The following is a 20,309-nucleotide window of genomic DNA, read 5'->3' as shown; positions in this document are numbered from 1 at the left end:
ACCACTGTATAAAGCTATAAACAACAGAATGCTGGGATGCCTGGGAGGCTCAGTGGTTCAGCATTTGCCTTTGGCTCAGGGCGTGATCCCAGAGTCCCAGGATCGAGTCCAACATCGGGCTCTCTGCATGGAGCCTGCTTCTCCCTCTGCCTATGTCTCTGCCTCTCTCTCTGTGTCTCTCATGAATAAACAAAGAAAATCTTTAAAAACTAAAAAAAACAAAAACACCAGAATGTTTTTACCTAGTTTGTCATTTTAAGAGTAATGTCAGGCAAAAAATAAATAAATAAATAAATAAAAATTAAAAAAAAAGAGTAATGTCAGGCAAAATAAACTTGAGAAGTTGAGGGAAAATTTTATGATCAAATGCTTCCAAAGGTATTAAATATACTTTATTTATATATATATTTTTAAAAGATTATTTATTTATTTATTCATGAGAGATACAGAGAGAGGCAGAGACACAGGCAGAGGGAGAAGCAGGCTCCTCACAGGGTGCCCGCTGTAGGACTTGATCCCCGGACTGGGATCACACCCTGAGCCAAAGGCAGACGCCCAACCACTGAGCCACCCAGGCATCCCTTAAATATACTTTAAAAAAAGGTTTATTTATCTCTGTAAGAGACAGAGAACACTGTGGGGAGGAGCACTGGGAGAGGGAGAGAGAGACTCAAGCCAACTCTGATCATGGAGCCCCCACTCTGAGCTGTCTCATGACCCTGAGATCAGACATGAACTGAAACCAAGGTGCCCCTTGATTACACTTTAAAAAACCTTTTAGTCCACACAAAAATTTGTACATGAATGCGGCATTATTTATAACAGCCTAAGAAAATATGGGGCACCTGGGTGGCTCAGTGGGTTCAGCTATCCAACTCTTGATTTTGGATCAGATCATGATCTCAGGGTTGTGAGACTGAGACCTACTGAACTCCACGCTCAGCACAGAGTCTGCCTAAGATTCTCTCCCTCTCCCTCTGCCCCTACCCCCTACTCATGGGTGCTTTCTCTCAAATAAAAAAAAATTAAGAAAAACATATGTAACAGGGGGCACCTGGGTGGCTCAATGATTGAGCATTTGCCTTTGGCTCAGGTTGTGATCCCGGGGTCCTGGGATCGAGTCACACATTGGGCTCCCTGCAGGGTGCCTGCTTCTCCCTCTGCCTATGTCTCTGCCTCTGTGTCTCTCATGAATGAACAAATAAAATCTTAAAAAAAAAAAAGAAAAAAATATGTAATAGCCAAAAAGTAGAAACAACTGAAACAAATCAACTGATGGATAAATGAAAGTGGTAATCTATATAAAGGAATGTTATTCAGCAATAAAAGAGAATGAAGTGCTAACTCATGTTACCATATGGATAAATCTGAAAAACATTTTAAATGAGAGAAGCTGGTCACAAAGGACCACATATTGCATGATTTCATTTACATAAAACATCCAGAATAGGCAAATCCATAGAGACAGAGAACAGATTGGTGGATGCCTAGGACTGGGGAGGTGGGGAAATGGAGAGTGACTTAGTGGGTGTGGAGTTTCCTTATGGTGATGAAATGTTCTAAAATTGACTGTGGGAATAGCTGTACACCAATTTGAACACACTAAAAATCATTCAACTGTGCACTTGAAATGTATGAATTGTCAAGTGTATTATATCTCAATAGTTATTATTTTAAAAAATCTCCAAGAAAAAAAATCAGTTTTAAAGCAAGCCAAAATAAAAATATGTTTAAAGATGGGCAGCCTGGGTGATTCAGTGGTTTAGCAATGGATGCCTTCAGCCCAGGGTGTGATCCTGGAGACACGGGATCCAGTCCCACATCAGGCTCCTTGCAGGGAGCCTGCTTCTCCCTCTGCCTCTCATGTCTTCCATGAATAAATAAATAAAATCTTTAAAAAAGAATGCTTAAAGAGAGTGGTTTTTTAATTAATTTTTTATTTATTTTTATTTATATTTTTTCATTTTTTTTAATTAAAAAAATTTTTTTTGGTTTTTAAATAGGCTTCAAAAAAATAAAAAAATAAAAAAATAAATAGGCTTCAACCTAGCACAGAACCCACATGGAGCTTGAATTCACAACCCTGACATTGAGACCTGAGCTGAAATCAATAGTCAGACACTTAACCAACTGAGCCACCCAGGCACCTCTAAAGAAAGTTTTAAAATAAACAGTAAATTTAAAAAATTGATGGGCCACCTGGGTGGCTCAGCGGTTGAGTGTCTGCCTTTGGCCCATCACATGATCCCGGGACCTGGGATCAAATCCCATGTCGGGCTCCTTGCAGGGAGCCTGCTTCTCCCTTGGTCTGTGTCTCTGCCTCTCTCTCTCTGTGTCTTTCATGATTAAATATATAAAATGTTTTTTAAAAAATCAAAAGAAACAAAACATAAACATTGTGTTACCATCTAGATATCTTGTTCCATAAGCACATTCTGGAAATATTCCTCTCAAATATGTGATGCAGGATACTGAAACTGCTAGGAGCCTCTTCACCAACACCAAAGACTGCTGCTCTGTTGATATCTTATTGGGAAACACCAAAGCACTCTAAATTCAAGGAAAATTAAAATGTTACTTAGATTTGTTAAAAATAACACTTTCTTGAACTTCAAGTAGATCTAATTTTGCATAAGCATGATACTTTCCCAAAGAATTCCTAACCATAAAAAAAAAAAAAGAAAAATTCCTAACCATCATGGTTAGTAATCCCCAGAAAGTCAGGGTAATTCCAGGGTTGCAGCCTAAAGGTAAAATGCAAAAAGTACTTAAGAATTGTGTTAGGGGATCCCTGGGTGGCTCAGCGGTTTAGCGCCTGCTTTCGGCCCAGGGCATGATCCTGGAGTCCCAGGATTGAATCCCACATCAGGCTCCCTGCATGGAGCCTGCTTCTCCCTCTGTTGTGTCTCTGCCTCTCTCTCTGTGTGTGTCTCTCATGAGTGAAAGTGTAAAATCTTAAAAGAAAAAAAAATTGTGTTAAAAATCCTCCTGCAGGTTGACTATCTGTGAGTGCATAATACATGATAGCTAACACTGCTTTTCTCATTAGTTACTGACTAGGTTTGACCCAGGTATCTATATCTATGCAAAAATGAGGATTTTATATTTGTGAGGCATGGACATTCATTTCCTAGGAATGGACTGCTGTAAATGATAATCTCATCAAAGCACCAGAAAAGCATTCATTAACACCTAATGTAAATTGAATATGAACCAGTTATTTAATGTGAATCATCAAATATTTAATACAATTCTCCCCTGACTCTAAGTAGTTTAGTAAATATCTTCCTTTCTTAAAATATGGAGTTTCCTGATCTCATTAAATCCTCAAACAGCTGACTCTAGCTTCAGAACATAAAAAGTTGAGACTTCAGAAACAATAAAATTACATATTAAAAATATGGGGTGGCTCAGTGGTTGAACATCTGCCTTCGGCTCAGGGCATGATCCCAGAGTTCCGGATGGAGTCCCACATCAGGCTCCCTGCATGGAGCCTGCTTCTCCTCCCTCTGCCTATGTCTCTCCCTCTCTCTCTGTGCCTCTCATTAATAAATAAAATCTTTTTAAAAAACCCAACATATTAAAAGTATAAGAAATCATACCATGGAAGTTCTCTGCAATTGTGCAGTGGCCATCTTCCGATAAAGTCTTTTCTTTAATTCAACCTTGTGACACAAATATGAGCTTTAACTTCAGATCTTATTTTCAACCCTAATATTCTAGTTTACTACATGTAAGATCAAAAGAACTTCACATAAATAAATAAAAATAAATTTTATGTGAGTAATTTCATATTAATTAATAAATTACAGTATTCAAGCACTGACTACATTGCTACAGTTAGGTAGGTATTAGGCAATGAAAACTGCCCATGCCAAATTCTTAAAAATGATCTTAAAATTTTTGTTATAAATTTGCTGTTTCAAAATTACTGAACGAGGTAACGCTCCTTCACTGAACTTTAGCAGGCTCCAGATACAATAACATATTATCCTGCTCTGTGGAACCACCAAAAACGGGAACAGAAAATATCCCAGATTTTGACCGATTGTGATGTCCCAATTATAACTGATCTTTTCATGTAAGTTTCCTTTTTTTTTTTTGGTGCCCAGTTTAACTTTTCTTAATCAGAAAATTCAACTGGGAGACGGCACGTTTGAAGCGATCCTGACAGAGCCTGGACTAGACGCCAGAGTTAACTTCGCCTGAAGAGCCTCCCGTGAAAAATAAGAAATAAAAATAACATTTCTCCCTGTATGTTCCACCCTTAAAACACTTAGAAACTTAAAAGTAGTCTAGAGTTGATAGAAAAAGAGATTAAAAAAGCAAAAAACAAAAACAAATATGAGAGAAAACAAAGAAACGTATACATTACGTAACGTCTGAGGGCCAGCGCCAGCGACCTGAAAAGCTGCACCTCACAGCATGCGCTCTGCGCTTAGCTTGACGCGCAGGCGCCTTCCCTCAACGGTCACTGCGGAGGCACGACACCAGTCCTGTGACCTCCAGTTGCTTTCCCGCCTGAGCCGCGCAAGGCGCTCTGGGAATCCCGCGGCTAAGGAGTGGTTCTTAGCCGGAGAGATGCCAGATTGCCGGCAGGCTGAGGTTAAGATGATGCATATGCCAAGCCTTCTCGAAATACTGAATTTTCCCACACTGACTGAAGTATCCTCAACCACCCTTTAATAAATCCCGTTAAGGGGATCCCTGGGTGGCTCGGCGGTTTGGTGCCTGCCTTTGGCCCAGGATGCGATCCTGGAGTCCCTGGATCGAGTACTGTGCTGGGCTTCTGGCATGGAGAGAAGCACTCCTTCTGCCTGTGTCTCTGCCTCTATGTGTAGCATGAATGAATAAATAGAATCTTTAAAAAAATAAATAAATCTCGTTAATTTCTGATTGTTTTCTGACTTTCGATTTTGTTACTGGATCTGCCACACATGCATTGCTTTCCCACCTTAGTCTGCTGTGTCCAGGAAAGCAGGTGCTCTGGTGGGTTCCTTAGATATTTCTGCTCTGCTGACCGTGGGGACATTGGATGGCTTACAAAGTAGTTAATGTTTTATTTAGAAACAATCATAAAACCAGAGCTGGTAGATAGTTGGAGATGATCGAAGAGTACAAGCTGTTTACAAATTATTATATATGCAAATAAATTGTTAGCAGTGTAAACATGGCATAATTATTCATTAACTTTGATATGTCTGCATCACCAGTTAGAAAACAGCCACCTCAGTGTAAAAAGATTTGCCCAGAGTCAATCAGGAGAGGAATGAAGTCTAGAACCTTGTTTCAATGAAAAATTGTGAAAATCTCCTGGTTTAGTGATTATTTTGCTTTGTGGTTCTCTCATGCTTAGAGTTTACAAAAAGTTTTCAAAAAATCACTATCTCATTCTTCTATTACCCCTACTTTGCTTCTTCTAAGACTGTTGTGAGGAAGACACTAGTATTTCTATTTCAGAGATGTGAAAACAGATTGAGGTAAACTTGGTTTCCTAAGACCACAACCAATTTCAGCCTCAGCAGAGGGGAAACCATGATGACACCACTTAATAATGACACGTTAGATTTATGTTGTGCTTCATATTAAATTTACTTTTGAGTTATTGATGACTATAGAAAAAAAAACAAAAAATATGAAGAAGTAAATAGCTCATCTTGAATCACAGAATCAGAATAATGCTCTAGGGGATGAATAATTTCTCCTCTACTCTCTTAGGGTCTCTGCATGGACCTATGAATTTAACTGACAGAAAACAGATTAACAGGATTAACAGGAGAAAACATACAAGTTTTGGGGCACCTGGGTTAAGCATTTCCCCTTGGCTCAGGTCATGATCCTGGGGTCCTGGAATGGAGCCCCACGTCAGGCTCCTCTTCAGCAGGGAACCTACTTCTCTCTCCTGCCTGCGTCTCCCCTTGCTTATACACACACACACTCTCTCTCTCTGTGTCAAATAAATAAAGTCTTAAAATGAAAAAGAAAAGAAAGCATATGAGTTTTAATTATATCTTCTTTACATGCACCTGGGAATCTTCACAAAAAAAGTTAAGACCCAAAGAAGCAGAATTGAATGCTTATATACTGATTTGGACAAAGAATGCTGAATTGTGAAAATGTGAGTAGGCAAAGGGGCTTGGGCTGGGGCAGTTGAATGAATGAAGTGACTAGAAAGATAGGAGTTAGGTTAACAAGGTTGGTTTGTACAGATTTACCTTGGCCTCGACCTCATGCCCTTGGTGACAAGAATTTCTCTTTCCTTCTGATATAGGAGGATATCTTTCACATGGGAATTTTATCTCTTACTTTTAAGAAAAAGAAGGAGAATCAGAATGTCCTTCCTGCAGTTGCTATTTTTCAAGTGCTTCTGACTCAAAATAGTATGCTAGAGTAGCATATTTTTGGGTGCTATGTTCTGAATTCCTTCAATATAATCAGTAACTACTTATTTAACCAACTATATCACTGACTATACTTTGAGGATAAGAGTAGAGAAATGGGTGGTGTTGACGTAAGACATCTAAAACATCGATTATCAGAATAATAAGTAGATAACTATCAAAAAGAGCAATACAAATATATTAGAAACCTGAAGGTAAATACTAAAACAGCTAAAAGGATTATCATTGATTTAAAAATATTACTGATTTAAAAAATAACTGATTAAGAGAATGGGATATTAGGCTTTTACAGATACTCACTATAAAACAACTTTCAGTTATGCATAGTATTAATCACATTTCTATTTTGAATGTGCCACTGAATTGTTTGGTAACAGGTACTAGGTACTTACTGTAGAAAACATAACATTTTCACTGTACAAAAATTGATAAATTCTTGGTTATTTTTCACAAGTACTGCCCAAATATACATATCTATATCTATATCTATATTTATATCTATATCTATATCTATATACCATGGATCAATTTTTGTGCAATTTATCATTTGCTATTTGAAATTGTTGGGGAAGAAAATTTTTTCCTGAATCCTTTTCGATTTTGTACTTGGGGGCCTGCAATTTAAACGGACAACAGACAGGTTAGCAAGAGGGAAAAACAAATTTGTGCGTGTACTGTGCACAGGAGTTCACAGAGAAGTGTGACCCAAGAATGTGGTTAGATTTTGGAGTTTAGATGCCATCTTAATAGGGGGTGGGGAGGAGCAGAGGGTAACTTATGGGAGAACATATGACTTATAGGAAAAATGAATGGCCCTTAGGAGAATAGGAGGAATATATGATATGATAGTTTTATGACAATGTCTCTTTTGGTGATTTCTTATCCAGGTGCTGACTCGTCTTTGGTAATGAGTTAATTTTCCCCCATTGTGAAACTCCTTGGAAGGGGATTCAGGACAGTTGAATTCTTTTGGGAAGCTTTGCTTTTAGGAAAATAACGGGAATGGGCAGCCTGGGTGGCTCAGGGGTTTAGCGCCACCTTCAGCCCAGGGTGTGATCCTGGAGACCCAGGATCCAGTCCCACATCAGGCTTCCTACATGGAGCCTGCTTCTCCCTCTGCCTGTGTCTCTGCCTCTCTCTGTGTGTGTCTCTCATGAATAAATAAATAAAATCTTAAATAAAGAAAAGAAAAGAAAAGAAAAGAAAAGAAAAGAAAAGAAAAGAAAAGAAGAAAAGAAAAGAAAAGAAAAAAAGAAAAGAAAAGAAAGGGAATGGAGAATTAATGGGTCGATCTACAGCCATTAGTTTTCAAATTTCTTCAGCTCAAAATAATCTTTATACCACTGGGTCATAGTCTGGACCCCTTAAAAATTAATGATAAAAAAGTAACATACATGTATGTTTAAGTTTCCTGTATATGCATAGTAAATTCTTGAAAGATATATAAGAAACTCATAACAGTGGTTACTTCTGAGGAGATGGGATCTGGGTCTTTAAGGGAAAGGAATGGGATAGACATTTTTCACTGTTTTCTTAGTCAATCTTCATTATTCACATTCTTCATAAAACTGAATTTGCCCAGTTACTAAAATTAAATTGTAAACTCCATATTAAAAAGCAATTCATAGAAACCACAACAAAGTAAATCCATGGAATGGAGCTCTTCTACTGGACTACATGGCATCCCCCAATATCATGCGGACATACTAGAGTACTGTGCATTAAGCCAGCACATATTCATGCAGAAAGAAAATGACAGCAGGTAACTATTAGAGCAGCCATTTATGCGAGCCCAAGTTGCAGTTCTGACAGACCAATTATGAAAAGTGACATATTTACAGGATGCCAATCTGTCAAATAAATGGAGACTAATTTTTTTTAGAAAGCAATTCAATATGGTTCTTTTGAATTCATTTGCAGACATGTGCAAAGTGAACAAAATTTTTGAGTCTTTCTACATACACATTTCCGAGGTTGAACAAGATGATGTGCTGCCTTCTTGTTTCATCTTTCATTGTAAACAAGTGTTCTTTTGGTGGTCTATTTAGTATCATGTTTTTGCATTGTTGTGCCTTTTTCTTGTGTGTGTGTGATTTTGCTGTTTTAAATGGATAGTACTTGGCAGCCCCGGTGGTGCAGCGGTTTAGCGCCGCCTGCAGCCTAGGGTTTGATCCTGGGAACCCTGGATCGAGTCCCACATCAGACTCCCTGCATGGAGCTTGCTTCTGCCTGTGCCTCTGCCTCTCTCTCTGTGTGTGTCTCTATGAATAAATAAATAAAATAATTTTAAGAAAATGGATAGTGCTGAAGTGCTAGCTAGTGCTCCTAAACATAAGAAGGTTGTGGTGTTCCTTCTAGGGAAAATCACGGTATTATTTGCACATAATTACTGCAAATAATGAGAACTGGCTACTATATATACTGACAGGGTTCAGAACATACTATCCCAAAATATGGCATCTTGGCATATTGAATATTTTAAGTTGAAGGAATTGGAGAAATAGCAGGTACAGGAAGGATTCTCTTATCTGTCCTTTTTCCCCTGAACCTGTTCATAGATACAGCAGGTGGCAGGGCTCTGACCTCTTTCTTTTCCTCTGAAGCATGTCATAAGACCCTCATGTGAGAGGTGCTCTCCCTGTACCTAAAGGAAAGGAGCATCCTTATCTCCAAAGACAAAGAGATGCCAAGAGAAATCCAAATGAACAGGCCTTTGTAAGATTCCCATGATTTGGTACCTTTAATTTATACATGGATTTTTGTCCTATCATATTTTTCCGAGATTTTCCATTTTTCACCAAATGTAGTATAAAAACAGTCACGTTTATTTCTTCTGGTCTCCATTTTCTTATGAAGGCTCTCTCTCTTAGTGCATAGCAGATGACAAGAAAACTTATGTTAAATAAATCAATGTTTTTCTATTTTTTTTTAAAGAACAATCTATACTTTACTTATTCATGAGAGACACAGAGAGAGAGAGAGAGAGAGAAAGAGAGAGAGAGAGAGAAAGAGGCAGAGACATAGGTGAGGGAGAAGCAGGCTCCATGCAGGGAGCCCGATATGGGACTCAATCCAGGATCACACCCTGGGTCAAAGGCAGGTGCTAAACCACTGAGCCACCTAGGGATCCCCTTTTTTTCTATTGTTAATCTACCTTTCGTGGCTCCAGCTACAGGTTCTAGGAGGATAGTAGGAAAAAGATTTTTTCCCCTCCCCTATAATACTTTTTGATTTTTGAGCCATATGAATGTATTAGCTATACTAAAAATAAAATAAAATAATAAATAAATAAATAAATAAATAAATAATCCCAGGAACTGATAGCTACCTGAATATTATAAAATTTTAACTTACTGTTTTATTAAAGCAATCTCATTCATTAATTATCTTTATCTCAGTGAAGTAGAAAGGAAAAAGAACAAAATCCAGGTGAAAGTATAGATGTAAGATGGGTAGGAAAGAGAGAGGGAAGAAGGAAAGGAAATTTTTGAATAATATGTTCCTTTAAATTGTATTTTTTTAAAGATTTTGTTTATTTATTCATGAGAGACAGAAAGAGAGAGAGAGAGACAAAGACATAGGCAGAGGGAGAAGTAGGCTCCCTGCAAGGAGCCCGATGTGGGACTCGATCCTGGATCCCAGGATCACTCTCTGAAGCCAAAGGCAGACGCTCAACTGCTAAGCCACCCAGTCATCCCCCTCTTTAAATTTAATAGAAGTTTTAAAATAGTTTCTACAAGTGTTAGATTTCCACTACTGTGAAAGAATTATTAGGACATAGTTTTACTTCTAAGTCTTATAATATGCTGGTCATTCATTTGCATTCATCCATCGCTTGTATTTTTTCTTTCAATAGTGACAAACTACTATAAGCAGGCAGTGTGTTATGTTCTAAGTACAAAGTGATAAGTAAACAAGTCATGATTTCTGCCCTCATTGAGTCTATCATCTAACAAAGGAGAGAGATGTTATACAAATAAGTATATAAATATATATAATTATAATTTGATATAAAGTTATGAAAGAAAAGCATTGGATTCAATGAGAGTCAAAGGTGAAGAAACAATTTACATGAGAAGATGGGTTATGGAAAGCCTCTCTAAGGAAATGACTTTTTTTTTTTTAAGATTTTATTTATTATTCATGAGAGACACAGAGACACAGATAGAAGGAGAAGCAGGTTCCATGCGGGGACCCCAAAGCGGGACTTGATCCCAGGTCTCCAGGATCACACCCTAGACTGAAGGTGGCGCTAAACCGCTGAGCCACCCAGGCTGCCCAGGAAATGACATTTGAGTTACAGCCACAGGGATGAGTAGAAGTTATTGGAAGAGTGTGGTGGGAAAATATCCTGGGGAGAGAGAATAACATTTGTAAAGGCCTTAATAGAAGAAGTGCTTCAAAAAATGAAGGAAGGCCAGTATGGATTAGTGCATAGCAGATGACAAAAACTGACTCCAAATGAGATAGGAAAGCCAGGATATGTAGAATTTAATAGCCAATGTTATGGAATTTGTGTTTTATTTCAGGTGTAATGGGAGCTGTTGAATGCTTTCAACTGAGAAATATATCAAGTTAATATTTGTAAATGATCACTTTGGCTGTTGGTTGGAGAATGAATTGATGGTTGGGGAGGGGGCAGGCATCAGCAAAGACACATTGATTCATCTTGAGTCATTTTTTTTTTCTTTTCTTTAAAGACTTAAAATAAATAAATTTTATTTGAGAGAGAGAGAAAGAGAATGAGAGAGATCACAAGCAGTTGGCAGGGGCAAGGGGAGAGAAGCAGCCTCCCTGCTGAACTGGGAGCCTGACTCAGGACTCCATCATGGAATCATGACGAGACCTGAAGGCAGACACTTAATTAACCAACTGAGCCACCCAGTCGCCCTTTCTTTACCTTTATTTTTTTTTTTAAGATTTTATTCATTTATTCACGAAAGACAGAGAGAGAGAGAGGCAGAGACACAGGCAGAGGGAGCAGCAGGCACCATGTAGGGAGCCTGATGCGGGACTCTATCCCAGGACCCCAGGATCATGCCCTGGGCAGGAGGCAGATGCTCAACCACTGAGCCACCCAGGCCATACCCTTTCTTTACCTTTATTATCCAGTTAAAAGATTTGTCAACTTTTACTCTATAATGACTCACAGATTTGCTCCTTGTTTGTTTTTCTTTTTCTTTTTTCACAGCTGCTAAAGTTGTCCAGGTTTTTTTTTTTTTTTTTTTTGTCCAGGGTTTTATATCATCTCACATACTTGCTATCATATTTTCTAGCTGGTATCCTTTTTATTTTCTCCAAATCATCCCCATATATTGTTCCAGAATGTTCTTTTCTTTTTTGTTTTAAACTTTAAATTTTTTTAAAAAGCTGTTTATTTCTATAAGTTTGAAATTACTGGGATCTCTGGGTGGCACAGTGGTTTGGCGCTTGCCTTTGGCCCAGGGCGCGATCCTGGAGACCCGGGATCAAATCCCACATCGGGCTCCCGGTGCATGGAGCCTGCTTCTCCCTCTGCCTGTGTCTCTGCCTCTCTTTCTCTCTCACTGTGTGCCTATCATAAATAAATAAATAAAATTTTTTTAAAAAGTTTGAAATTACTTATTTCCCTTTATGTTGCATATAGAATATATGTATATATAGAATAAAGATCTTCATTAAATATTTCCTAACTCTGTTTTTTTAGTTCAAGGGTTCTTTACCAGGGATCCAGTGTCCATGGATAGAATTCAGAGAATTTCTTTTTTTTTTTTTTTAAGATTTTATGTATTTATTCATAGGGACACAGCTAGAGAGACAGGCAGAGACACAGGCAGAGGGAGAAGCAGGCACCATGCAGAGAGCCCGACGTGGGACTCAATCCCAGGTATCCAGGATCACGCCCTGGGCTGCAGGCGGCGCTAAACCGCTGCGCCACCGGGGCTGCCCAATTCAGAGAATTTCCATGTGGAAAAAATTACATCTTTATTTTCACTAGCCTCTAACTGAAAGTTATCATTTTCTTCAATTTGAAATATAGTCCATAAACAATATTAGCAATATTTGTAATTTTATCACCAAAAGAAAAGTCAGATATTTATATATATAACATCATAATTTCTGCAGACATCTTTCAAGTAATATTTACACTTGTCACTACTTCAAATTTAAGGTAGTTATTAATTCTTGTTAAAAGAAATGCATGTATTACTGTGGCACAAATATATATTTTAATATTTTAATGACTGTATTTCAATAAAATTGGTTTCCTTTGTATTCCTATATATTTTATTTTATGTATTTAAAAACATTATTTTGAGAAGGTGTTTATAGGCCTCACCAGACTTATGAAAGTTAAGACCTACCCAAGTTTTTGTTCCATTTACAGTTCTTGAAAAATTGTGTGCAAAATAAAAACTAAAGAATAATCAGTTAAATATTTTTTAATAAACACTTTCATTTTCCTTCTTCTTATTTTTTTAAGTAAGCTCTATGCCCAATATGAAACTTGAACTCACAACCCTGAGACCAAAAATCTCATGCTCTATGGACTAAGTCAGCTCTTGACTAAGTTTTCTTTTTTAAAGATTTTATTTATTTATTCATGAGAGACACAGAGAGAGAGAGAGAGAGAGAGAGAGGCAGAGACATAGGCATTGGGAGAAGCAGGCTCCATGCAGGGAGCCTGATGCGGGACTCCATTCTGGGAGTCCAGGATCACGTCCTGGGCCAAAGGCAGGCTCTAGACCACTGAGCCACCCAGGGATCCACTAAATATTTTTTAATTACAATGTTTTTCTACACTTTTTAAAAAAATATTTTATTTATTTATTTGAGAGAGAGCAAGAGAGCACAATTGCGGGGGGCGGAGGGGAGGTAAAGGGAGAGGGAGAAGCAGACTCCCTACTGAGCAAGGAGCTGGATGTGGGGCTTGATCTCAGGACCCTGGAATCATGACCTGAGCCGAAGGCAGACACTTAACCAACTGAGCCATGAGGCTCAGTTTCTCTACACTTTAGATGGTAGTTGTATATTATGTTCCTGTTTTTACAGTTAGCAATTCTTGCTCCTTAAAATGGTCTTTATGGGGGATCCCAGGGTGGCTCAGCGGTTTGGCGCCTGCCTTTGGCCTGGGGTGTGATCCTGGAGTCCCGGGATCGAGTCCGGCGTTGGGCTCCCGGCATGGAGCTTACTTCTCCCTCCTCCCGTGTCTCTGCCCCTCTCTCTCTCTCTCTCTCTATGTCTATCATAAATAAATAAATAAATAAATAAATAAATAAATAAATTTTTTAAAAGATTTATTTACTTATCATAAATAAAGAAATCTTTTTTAAAATATTTATTTACTTATCATAAATAATTAAATCCTTTTTTTTTTAAGATTTATTTACTTATTTATTTATGATAGACATAGAGAGAGAGAGGCAGAGACACAGGAGGAGGGAGAAGCAGGCTCCATGCCGGGACTCCAGGATCGCGCCCCGGGCCAAAGGCAGGCGCCAAACTGCTGAGCCACCCAAGGATCCCCAATAAATAAATCTTTAAAAAAATGTTCTTTTTGGGGGTCCCTGGGTGGCTCTGTTGGTTGAGCATCTAACTATTGGTTTCAGTTCAGGTCATGATCTGGGGATAGTGAGATTGATCTGGGGATAGTGAGATTGAACGCCGCATGGAGCTCTGGGCTCAGTGGGGAGTCTACGTGAGGTTCTTTCCCTCTTCCTTTCCCTTCCCTTCTGCCTCTCCTCTAGCTCATGCACATACCCTCTCCCTCTCTCTCTCTCAAATAAATAAATAAATACATAAATATCTTTAAAAAATTATTTATGGAGAATGAACCAAATATAGTGAAATTAGTTTAAGTTCATTTAAGATAAACTAATTATATCATCTCACACATTTTTCATGTCATAGGCATGAACTTAATAAATTTTATTTATTTATTTTTTAGAAGTAGAAAGGCTGGATGGAGAGGAAAAGAGAGAATCTTACTTAAGCAGGCTCCAACCCAGCAAAGAGCCCATCTTGGGGTTCCATCTCACAACCCTGAGATTATGACCTGAACTGAAATCAAGAGTCAGTTATTTAACTGACTGAGTCACCCAGGTGCCCCCAAATATAAAGTTCTTACTGCATCTTCAGAATCTGTCTACTATTCTAGAGCAGTTGGAAGGAAGCTCAATCTGAGTTAGATTAAAAGTATCAAAAAAAAAAAAAAAAAGTATCAGTAATGGACTTTTTTTTTTTTTTTTAAGTAGGCTCTGCACCCAGCGTGAAGCCCAGTGCAGGGCCTCAACTCCCCAACCCTGAGATCAAGACCCGAGCTGAGGTCAAGAGTAGGACACTTAATTGACTGAGCCATCCAGGTGCTCCAGTAATGGACTATTTTAAATAAGATGCAGTTTGGTTATTTTGTTCAGGTTGGCTTAATTATTTGCCCCCAAAAGATTCTGGCCAAATTCCTGTGACTAGGTAAAAATAATTTGAATTAGTATTTTATGATCATTAAAATTATTCTTCTAAAGTTCTTGAAAACAGATTGTGTCTTAAGTATTTGTCTACCTTAAAAAAATTACTGAATCCTTTAATGTGCAACAATATAATCTGAGCCCTTAGGATATTAATAATCTAGTAGTGTCTTCATGAAAGTTGCCAGAGCCCTTCACCAGCATACTACAATTTACATCCTCATGATAGATTAAAATAGTTACCTAAGGATAAGAAAAGAATGGTATGTGGGTAATGATACAAAGTTGAAAAGAGATATTTATTGAGTGTTTATATGCCATCATATTACAAAAGGGAAAGGGTATAAGGGAACTTAAAATGACAATGTATGTAAAACAAGATGGTGACAAAACAAACATGACAGATTTCTTAGGTTGACCAATTCTCATACAGTTATATCTATAGCGCATTATTAACTTATGTAGCAAATATTTTCCAATATCTTCAAAGTTAAAAAAATAGAGAACCAAACTATATATTCTGTTAGTAGAGCAAATACAATGGTCACGACACACTTATTTTTACTATTATAGCAGGTAAAATTAAATTAAGAGAAAGTGTTTCAATTTTTTGGACTTGTTATAAAATGAAGAGGTCTAGATTTCTGGGTAAGAGGGATAACTAGCAATCCCACAGTGATTTCCACTGTTTCTTGCCATCCGAATATATCCTTGGTCACCAAAGTTGAGGCCCCAGCTTTAGAAAAAGAAATAACACAAAATTACAAATGAATATAATTAAATCACATTATCAAATTTTTATCTCCTAGATTGTTTTTCTCCTAAAGTGATTATATATGAAAAGCTAAGCTACAAAACAAAATTAGAACAAAATAGTATAACAATTTCCCCAGGGCTTTTAGGCAATTTTCAAAGGATAGTTTGGAAGGCTTTAGTGCTATATTGATGAAGAGACTTAATACCTAAGGAAAACAATATAAATTCCAACCCAAACCTTTAATCCTCCTACTTTGTAAATACACTTCCTGCAGGGAAAGGGTGTTATTGTTCTTTCCAAGGCCCCACCTCTAAATGTTTTTGCATAACAGGACCATAGGCTATTATTTTCTATCAAACTTAGATCCCTCCCTTTTTTTAAGATTTTAATTTATTTATTCATGAGAGACACAGAGAGAGAGAGAGAGAGAGAGAGAGGCAGAGGGAGAAGCAGGCTCCATGCAGGGAGCCAGACGCAGGACTCGATCCCTGGTCTCCAGGCTCACGCCCTGGGCCGAAGGTGGCACTAAACCGCTGAGCCACCAGGGCTGCCCCCCCCCCCCCCCCTTTTTAAAGATTTTATTTATTTATTCACAAGAGACACAGAAAATAAACAAATACTTATTTATTCACAAGAGAGCCAGAGACATAGGCAGGGGGAGAAGCAGGCTCCATGCAGGGAGCCCCATATGGGACTAGATCCTGGGACTCCAGGAATACGACCTGAGCCAAAGGCAGATGCTCAATCGCTGAGCCACCCAGGCATCCCTCAAACTTAGATTCCTTTAGAGAATGTCAATTAAGAAATATTTTTGACTGGCTGTTAGACTACATGTTGGCAAATTGAATTTAAATATATATATTTTTAAAAGAAATATTTTTGAATGACTACTATGGAAAAGGCATCAGGTAGGAAATTCCAAAGTAAATAATAAAAAGTGCAGCTCTCAAACAGCTTTTTGACCTAGAAGTGGAGCTGAGGTAAGACTTTCTCATAGGGCAGCCCAGGTAGCTCAGCGGTTTTGCACCACTTTCAGCCCAGGGCCTGATCCTGGAGATCCAGGAGACATGGAGACAAAGTGTGTATCTCATAGATTATCTTAAAAATTAAGTGAGAAAATGTATTTAAAATATTTGCACACTAAATACTCAGTAAGTAGAGGTGGCTATGTTTGCTGTTATCCAAGTTTGAGTACATTTGATTGGACTCAAGTAGAGTCCATCCCCTTTTTAAAAAAATACAGCCTTGGGCAGACCGGGTAGCTCAGCAGTTTAGCGCCGCATTCGGCCCAGGGCCTGATGCTGGAGACAGGGATCAAGTCCCTCAAGTCCCACGCCGGGCTCCCTGTATGGAACCTGCTTCTCCATCTGCCTGTGTCTCTGCCTCTCTCTCTCTCTGTATTCTCATGAATAAATAAATAAAATCTTTAAAAAAAATACAGCATTTTTCTAGGGTAAATAACAGTCCAGTTTGGGACAATTCTAGCTTTAAAAAAAAGTACTATGGCCTGGGAACCCCATTAGTCTTTGACAAAGTAAGATTGTTGGCCACCTACCTTCTCCTTGTATATTATAGATTTCTGACTTGTTAGACATTCTTTCTAGAATGTATGCCAGTTTCCTTTGTAATAAACTACACTTCTGAGCTTCTTAGGCTGTGCCAGATACTATTCTAGGCATTATTAAGATTATGGAGGTAAACAAGATAGACAAAGTCTTTTCAAAGCCTACATAGGAAACATACAATGAACAAATAAATAATGTGATAAAATGTAAGTACTATAAAGAAAAATAAAGCAGAATAAGGGGAATCAGGGCTACATTTTATTTTTATTTTTATTTTTTTTAATTTTTATTTATTTATGATAGTCACACAGAGAGAGAGAGAGAGAGAGAGAGAGAGAGGCAGAGACACAGGCAGAGGGAGAAGCAGGCTCCATGCACCGGGAGCCCGACGTGGGATTCGATCCTGGGTCTCCAGGATCGCGCCCTGGGCCAAAGGCAGGCGCCAAACCGCTGCGCCACCCAGGGATCCCCAGGGCTACATTTTAGAAGGAGTTGTCAGGGAATGCTTCTCTGAGGAAATATTTGACCAAAGACAATAAAGTGAAGGTGCAAATAATGCAAAGTTCAGGAAAAGGAGCTGTAATAATCTTGATGTGTGAGAAATAGCAAGTGTACCTTGAGAAAAGGTACTGAAAAAAAAAAGGCTAGTGTTCTTGAAGCTGAGTGAAACAGGTGAATGTAGTGGGAGATGTGGCTGGAGAGACAAGCTGAGGCCAGAAATTGCCATGGTTTCATAGGTAATGGATTTATTCTGAATGTGAAGGAAAGCCATTAGAGCATTTGGGGCAGGAGAGTCACAAAATCTGGTGTATGCTTTAGAAAGATCAATCTGGTTACTGTGTAGAGGATTGACTGTAAGCGAACAAGAGGGGAAGTGACTACCAGTTAGGAGATTATTGCAGTAGACCAAGAGAAAGATGGATGGTGACTTGAACCACAGTGGTAACAGTAGAGATACTGAGGAGTGGTAAGATTTGGGAAAATTTAATGATGATAGAAATAACAGTATTTGCTAATGATGTGAGAGGTATCAGATGAAGAAAGAAAGGATGCCTCCAATAATTTTGACCTACCGCAAATGCTGTTTGGCATTTATTGAGGTAGGAAAAACTGGAGCAGTAGCAGGGAGTCAAGTGCTCTATTTTAGATATGTTAAGTTAAAGAGACCTATAGATACTCAGGTGCAGAGGTCAAACATGGAGTCTGGAGCTCAGGAAAGAGGTTAGGGCTGAAGGTACAAAGTTGAGAGTCATCAGCTGTTTGTTGTTTAAAACCATGACACTAAATGAGATCATCTAAAGAATTAGCATAGAGAAATTGAGGCCCCTGGTATTATAATATTTAAAAGTGAAGAAGAATAAAAGGAACTAAGATACTCAGGAGACTGAGAGGTAAAATAGGACAAAAACCAGGAGTGTATGGTCCCCTGAAAGTCAAATAAAGTGCTTCAGAAAGCAGAGTTAAACATACAGTAAACGTTAAGAGTACAGGAGAGATGAGACCTCAAAACTATTTCATGAAGCAAAACGGAGGTGATTGCTAATTTTAACAAGAGTGATTTCATTGGAGTAGCGGGAATAAATAATCTTATTTGAGTTATAAACCAATATGTATATTCTTTTTTTTTTTAAAGATTTTTTTTTTTAATTTATTCATGAGAGATACAGAGAGAGAAGCAGAGACACAGACAGGGAGAAGTGAGTTCTCCGCAGGCAGCCTGATGCGGGACTGGATCCTTGGGCCAGGAATCATGCCCTGAGCCAAAGGCAGACGCACAACCGCTGAGCCACCCAGGAGTCCCAATATGTACATTCTTAATCTCTTTGTAGAGAAATCTCTAAGAAAAATCATTAGATTATAACTTTTTCCTTTTTAAACTCTTACCCAGCCTTTGATTCCATGGAGAGGAGGCAATACATATGAATTTAATGTAGAGCCCTATGATGTTTAATGTAGAACATTAACTCTAAGAGTCAGGATCTCTTGAAAGATCAGACAGTAGCTTTCAGTGAAGAAAAATGGAATATGTTCTTTTTTCCAACTTGTACTTTAATAACTTAATCCACTTATGGATCAAAAGGAGGCATTTCTGTCCCCCATCCATCATCTCCATCAATTTACTTCATTATCTAGAGGCTCATTTATTTTGCAATATTTATCTTTTTTTTTTTTTTTTAAGATTTATTTATTCAGAGAGAGCGAGAGAGAGGCAGAGACACAGGCAGAGGGAGAAGCAGGCTCCATGCAGGAAGCCTGACGTGAGACTCGATCCCGGGACTCCAGGATCACACCCCGGGCTTCAGGCGGTGCTAAACCGCTGCGCCACCGGGGCTGCCCTGCAATATTTATCTTGGAGAGTTCACCAGATATTGCTTAAAAGGTGTTCTGGGTGCTTTCTTAGTTTTTGGGTGTGTGTGTGTGTCTGTGTTTAAGGTTACCATGAGCTTATGGTTAATGCCTTTAATTTTTTCCCCCAGGTAAAAATTAATCTATGCCCAAAAGCTATGGGCCTTCATCACTCACTGATCTGTAGATTAGATTAAACTCCCCTCCTTTGGAAAAAAAGCATAATTGACATACAATATCCTATTAGTTTCAAGTGAATATCACAGTGATTTGATATTTTTATACATTACAAATGATCCTCATGATAAGTATAGTTACCACTCATCACCATACAATTACAATTGTTATTGTTAATATTGTTATTACAATATTATTGACTATATTCTCTATACTGTACATTATATCCCCATGACCTATTTATTTTATTTTTTAAAAAAGATTTTATTTACTTATTCATGACAGACAGAGAGAGAGGCAGAGACACAGCAGAGGGAGAAGCAGGCTCCATGCAGGGAGCCCGACGTGGGACTCGATCCAGGGTCTCCAGGATCACGCCCCGGGCTGAAGGTGGTGCTAAACCACTGTGCTACCGGGGCTGCCCTCGATGGACATTTAAAGATTTTATTTATTTATCTGAGAGAGAGAATGCATTCATACAGGAGGGAGGGGCAGAAGGGGAGGGAAAGGGAGAAGGAAAGAATCTCAAGGAGACTCTGAGCTAAGTGTGGAGACTGATGCGGGGCTTGATCTGAGATCAGGACCTGAGCCAAAACCAAGAGAGGCTTAACCCAGGTGC

At 38.5% G+C, this 20,309-nt stretch overlaps 2 protein-coding genes across 5 annotated transcripts in view; both read right to left on the bottom strand.

The window, feature by feature from the left end:
- Nucleotides 1–3,660, bottom strand: part of GOLPH3L (golgi phosphoprotein 3 like) — a 62,141-nt gene extending 58,481 nt beyond the window's left edge. For both annotated transcript variants that reach the window (XM_072766629.1, XM_025983016.2), the window contains exons 1-2: nucleotides 3,603–3,660; nucleotides 2,406–2,550 (exon numbers count right to left, since the gene is read on the bottom strand). In XM_072766629.1, coding sequence (XP_072622730.1) covers nucleotides 2,406–2,550; nucleotides 3,603–3,635 — 178 coding nt within the window. In that variant the 5' untranslated portion in view covers nucleotides 3,636–3,660. The remainder of the gene's footprint in view (nucleotides 1–2,405; nucleotides 2,551–3,602) is intronic.
- An 11,465-nt stretch (nucleotides 3,661–15,125) lies between these two features.
- CTSS (cathepsin S) overlaps nucleotides 15,126–20,309 on the bottom strand; it is a 28,200-nt gene continuing 23,016 nt past the window's right edge. For all 3 annotated transcript variants that reach the window (XM_025983018.2, XM_025983019.2, XM_025983017.2), the window contains one exon: nucleotides 15,126–15,581. In XM_025983018.2, the coding sequence (XP_025838803.1) occupies nucleotides 15,482–15,581 (100 nt within the window). In that variant the 3' untranslated portion in view covers nucleotides 15,126–15,481. The remainder of the gene's footprint in view (nucleotides 15,582–20,309) is intronic.

This window comes from Vulpes vulpes, chromosome 8 (assembly GCF_048418805.1).
Source record: "Vulpes vulpes isolate BD-2025 chromosome 8, VulVul3, whole genome shotgun sequence".
NCBI classification, from domain to species: domain Eukaryota; kingdom Metazoa; phylum Chordata; class Mammalia; order Carnivora; family Canidae; genus Vulpes; species Vulpes vulpes.
The sequence above is the reverse complement of the archived record's forward strand: the minus strand, read 5'-3'. Positions and strand labels throughout refer to the sequence as shown.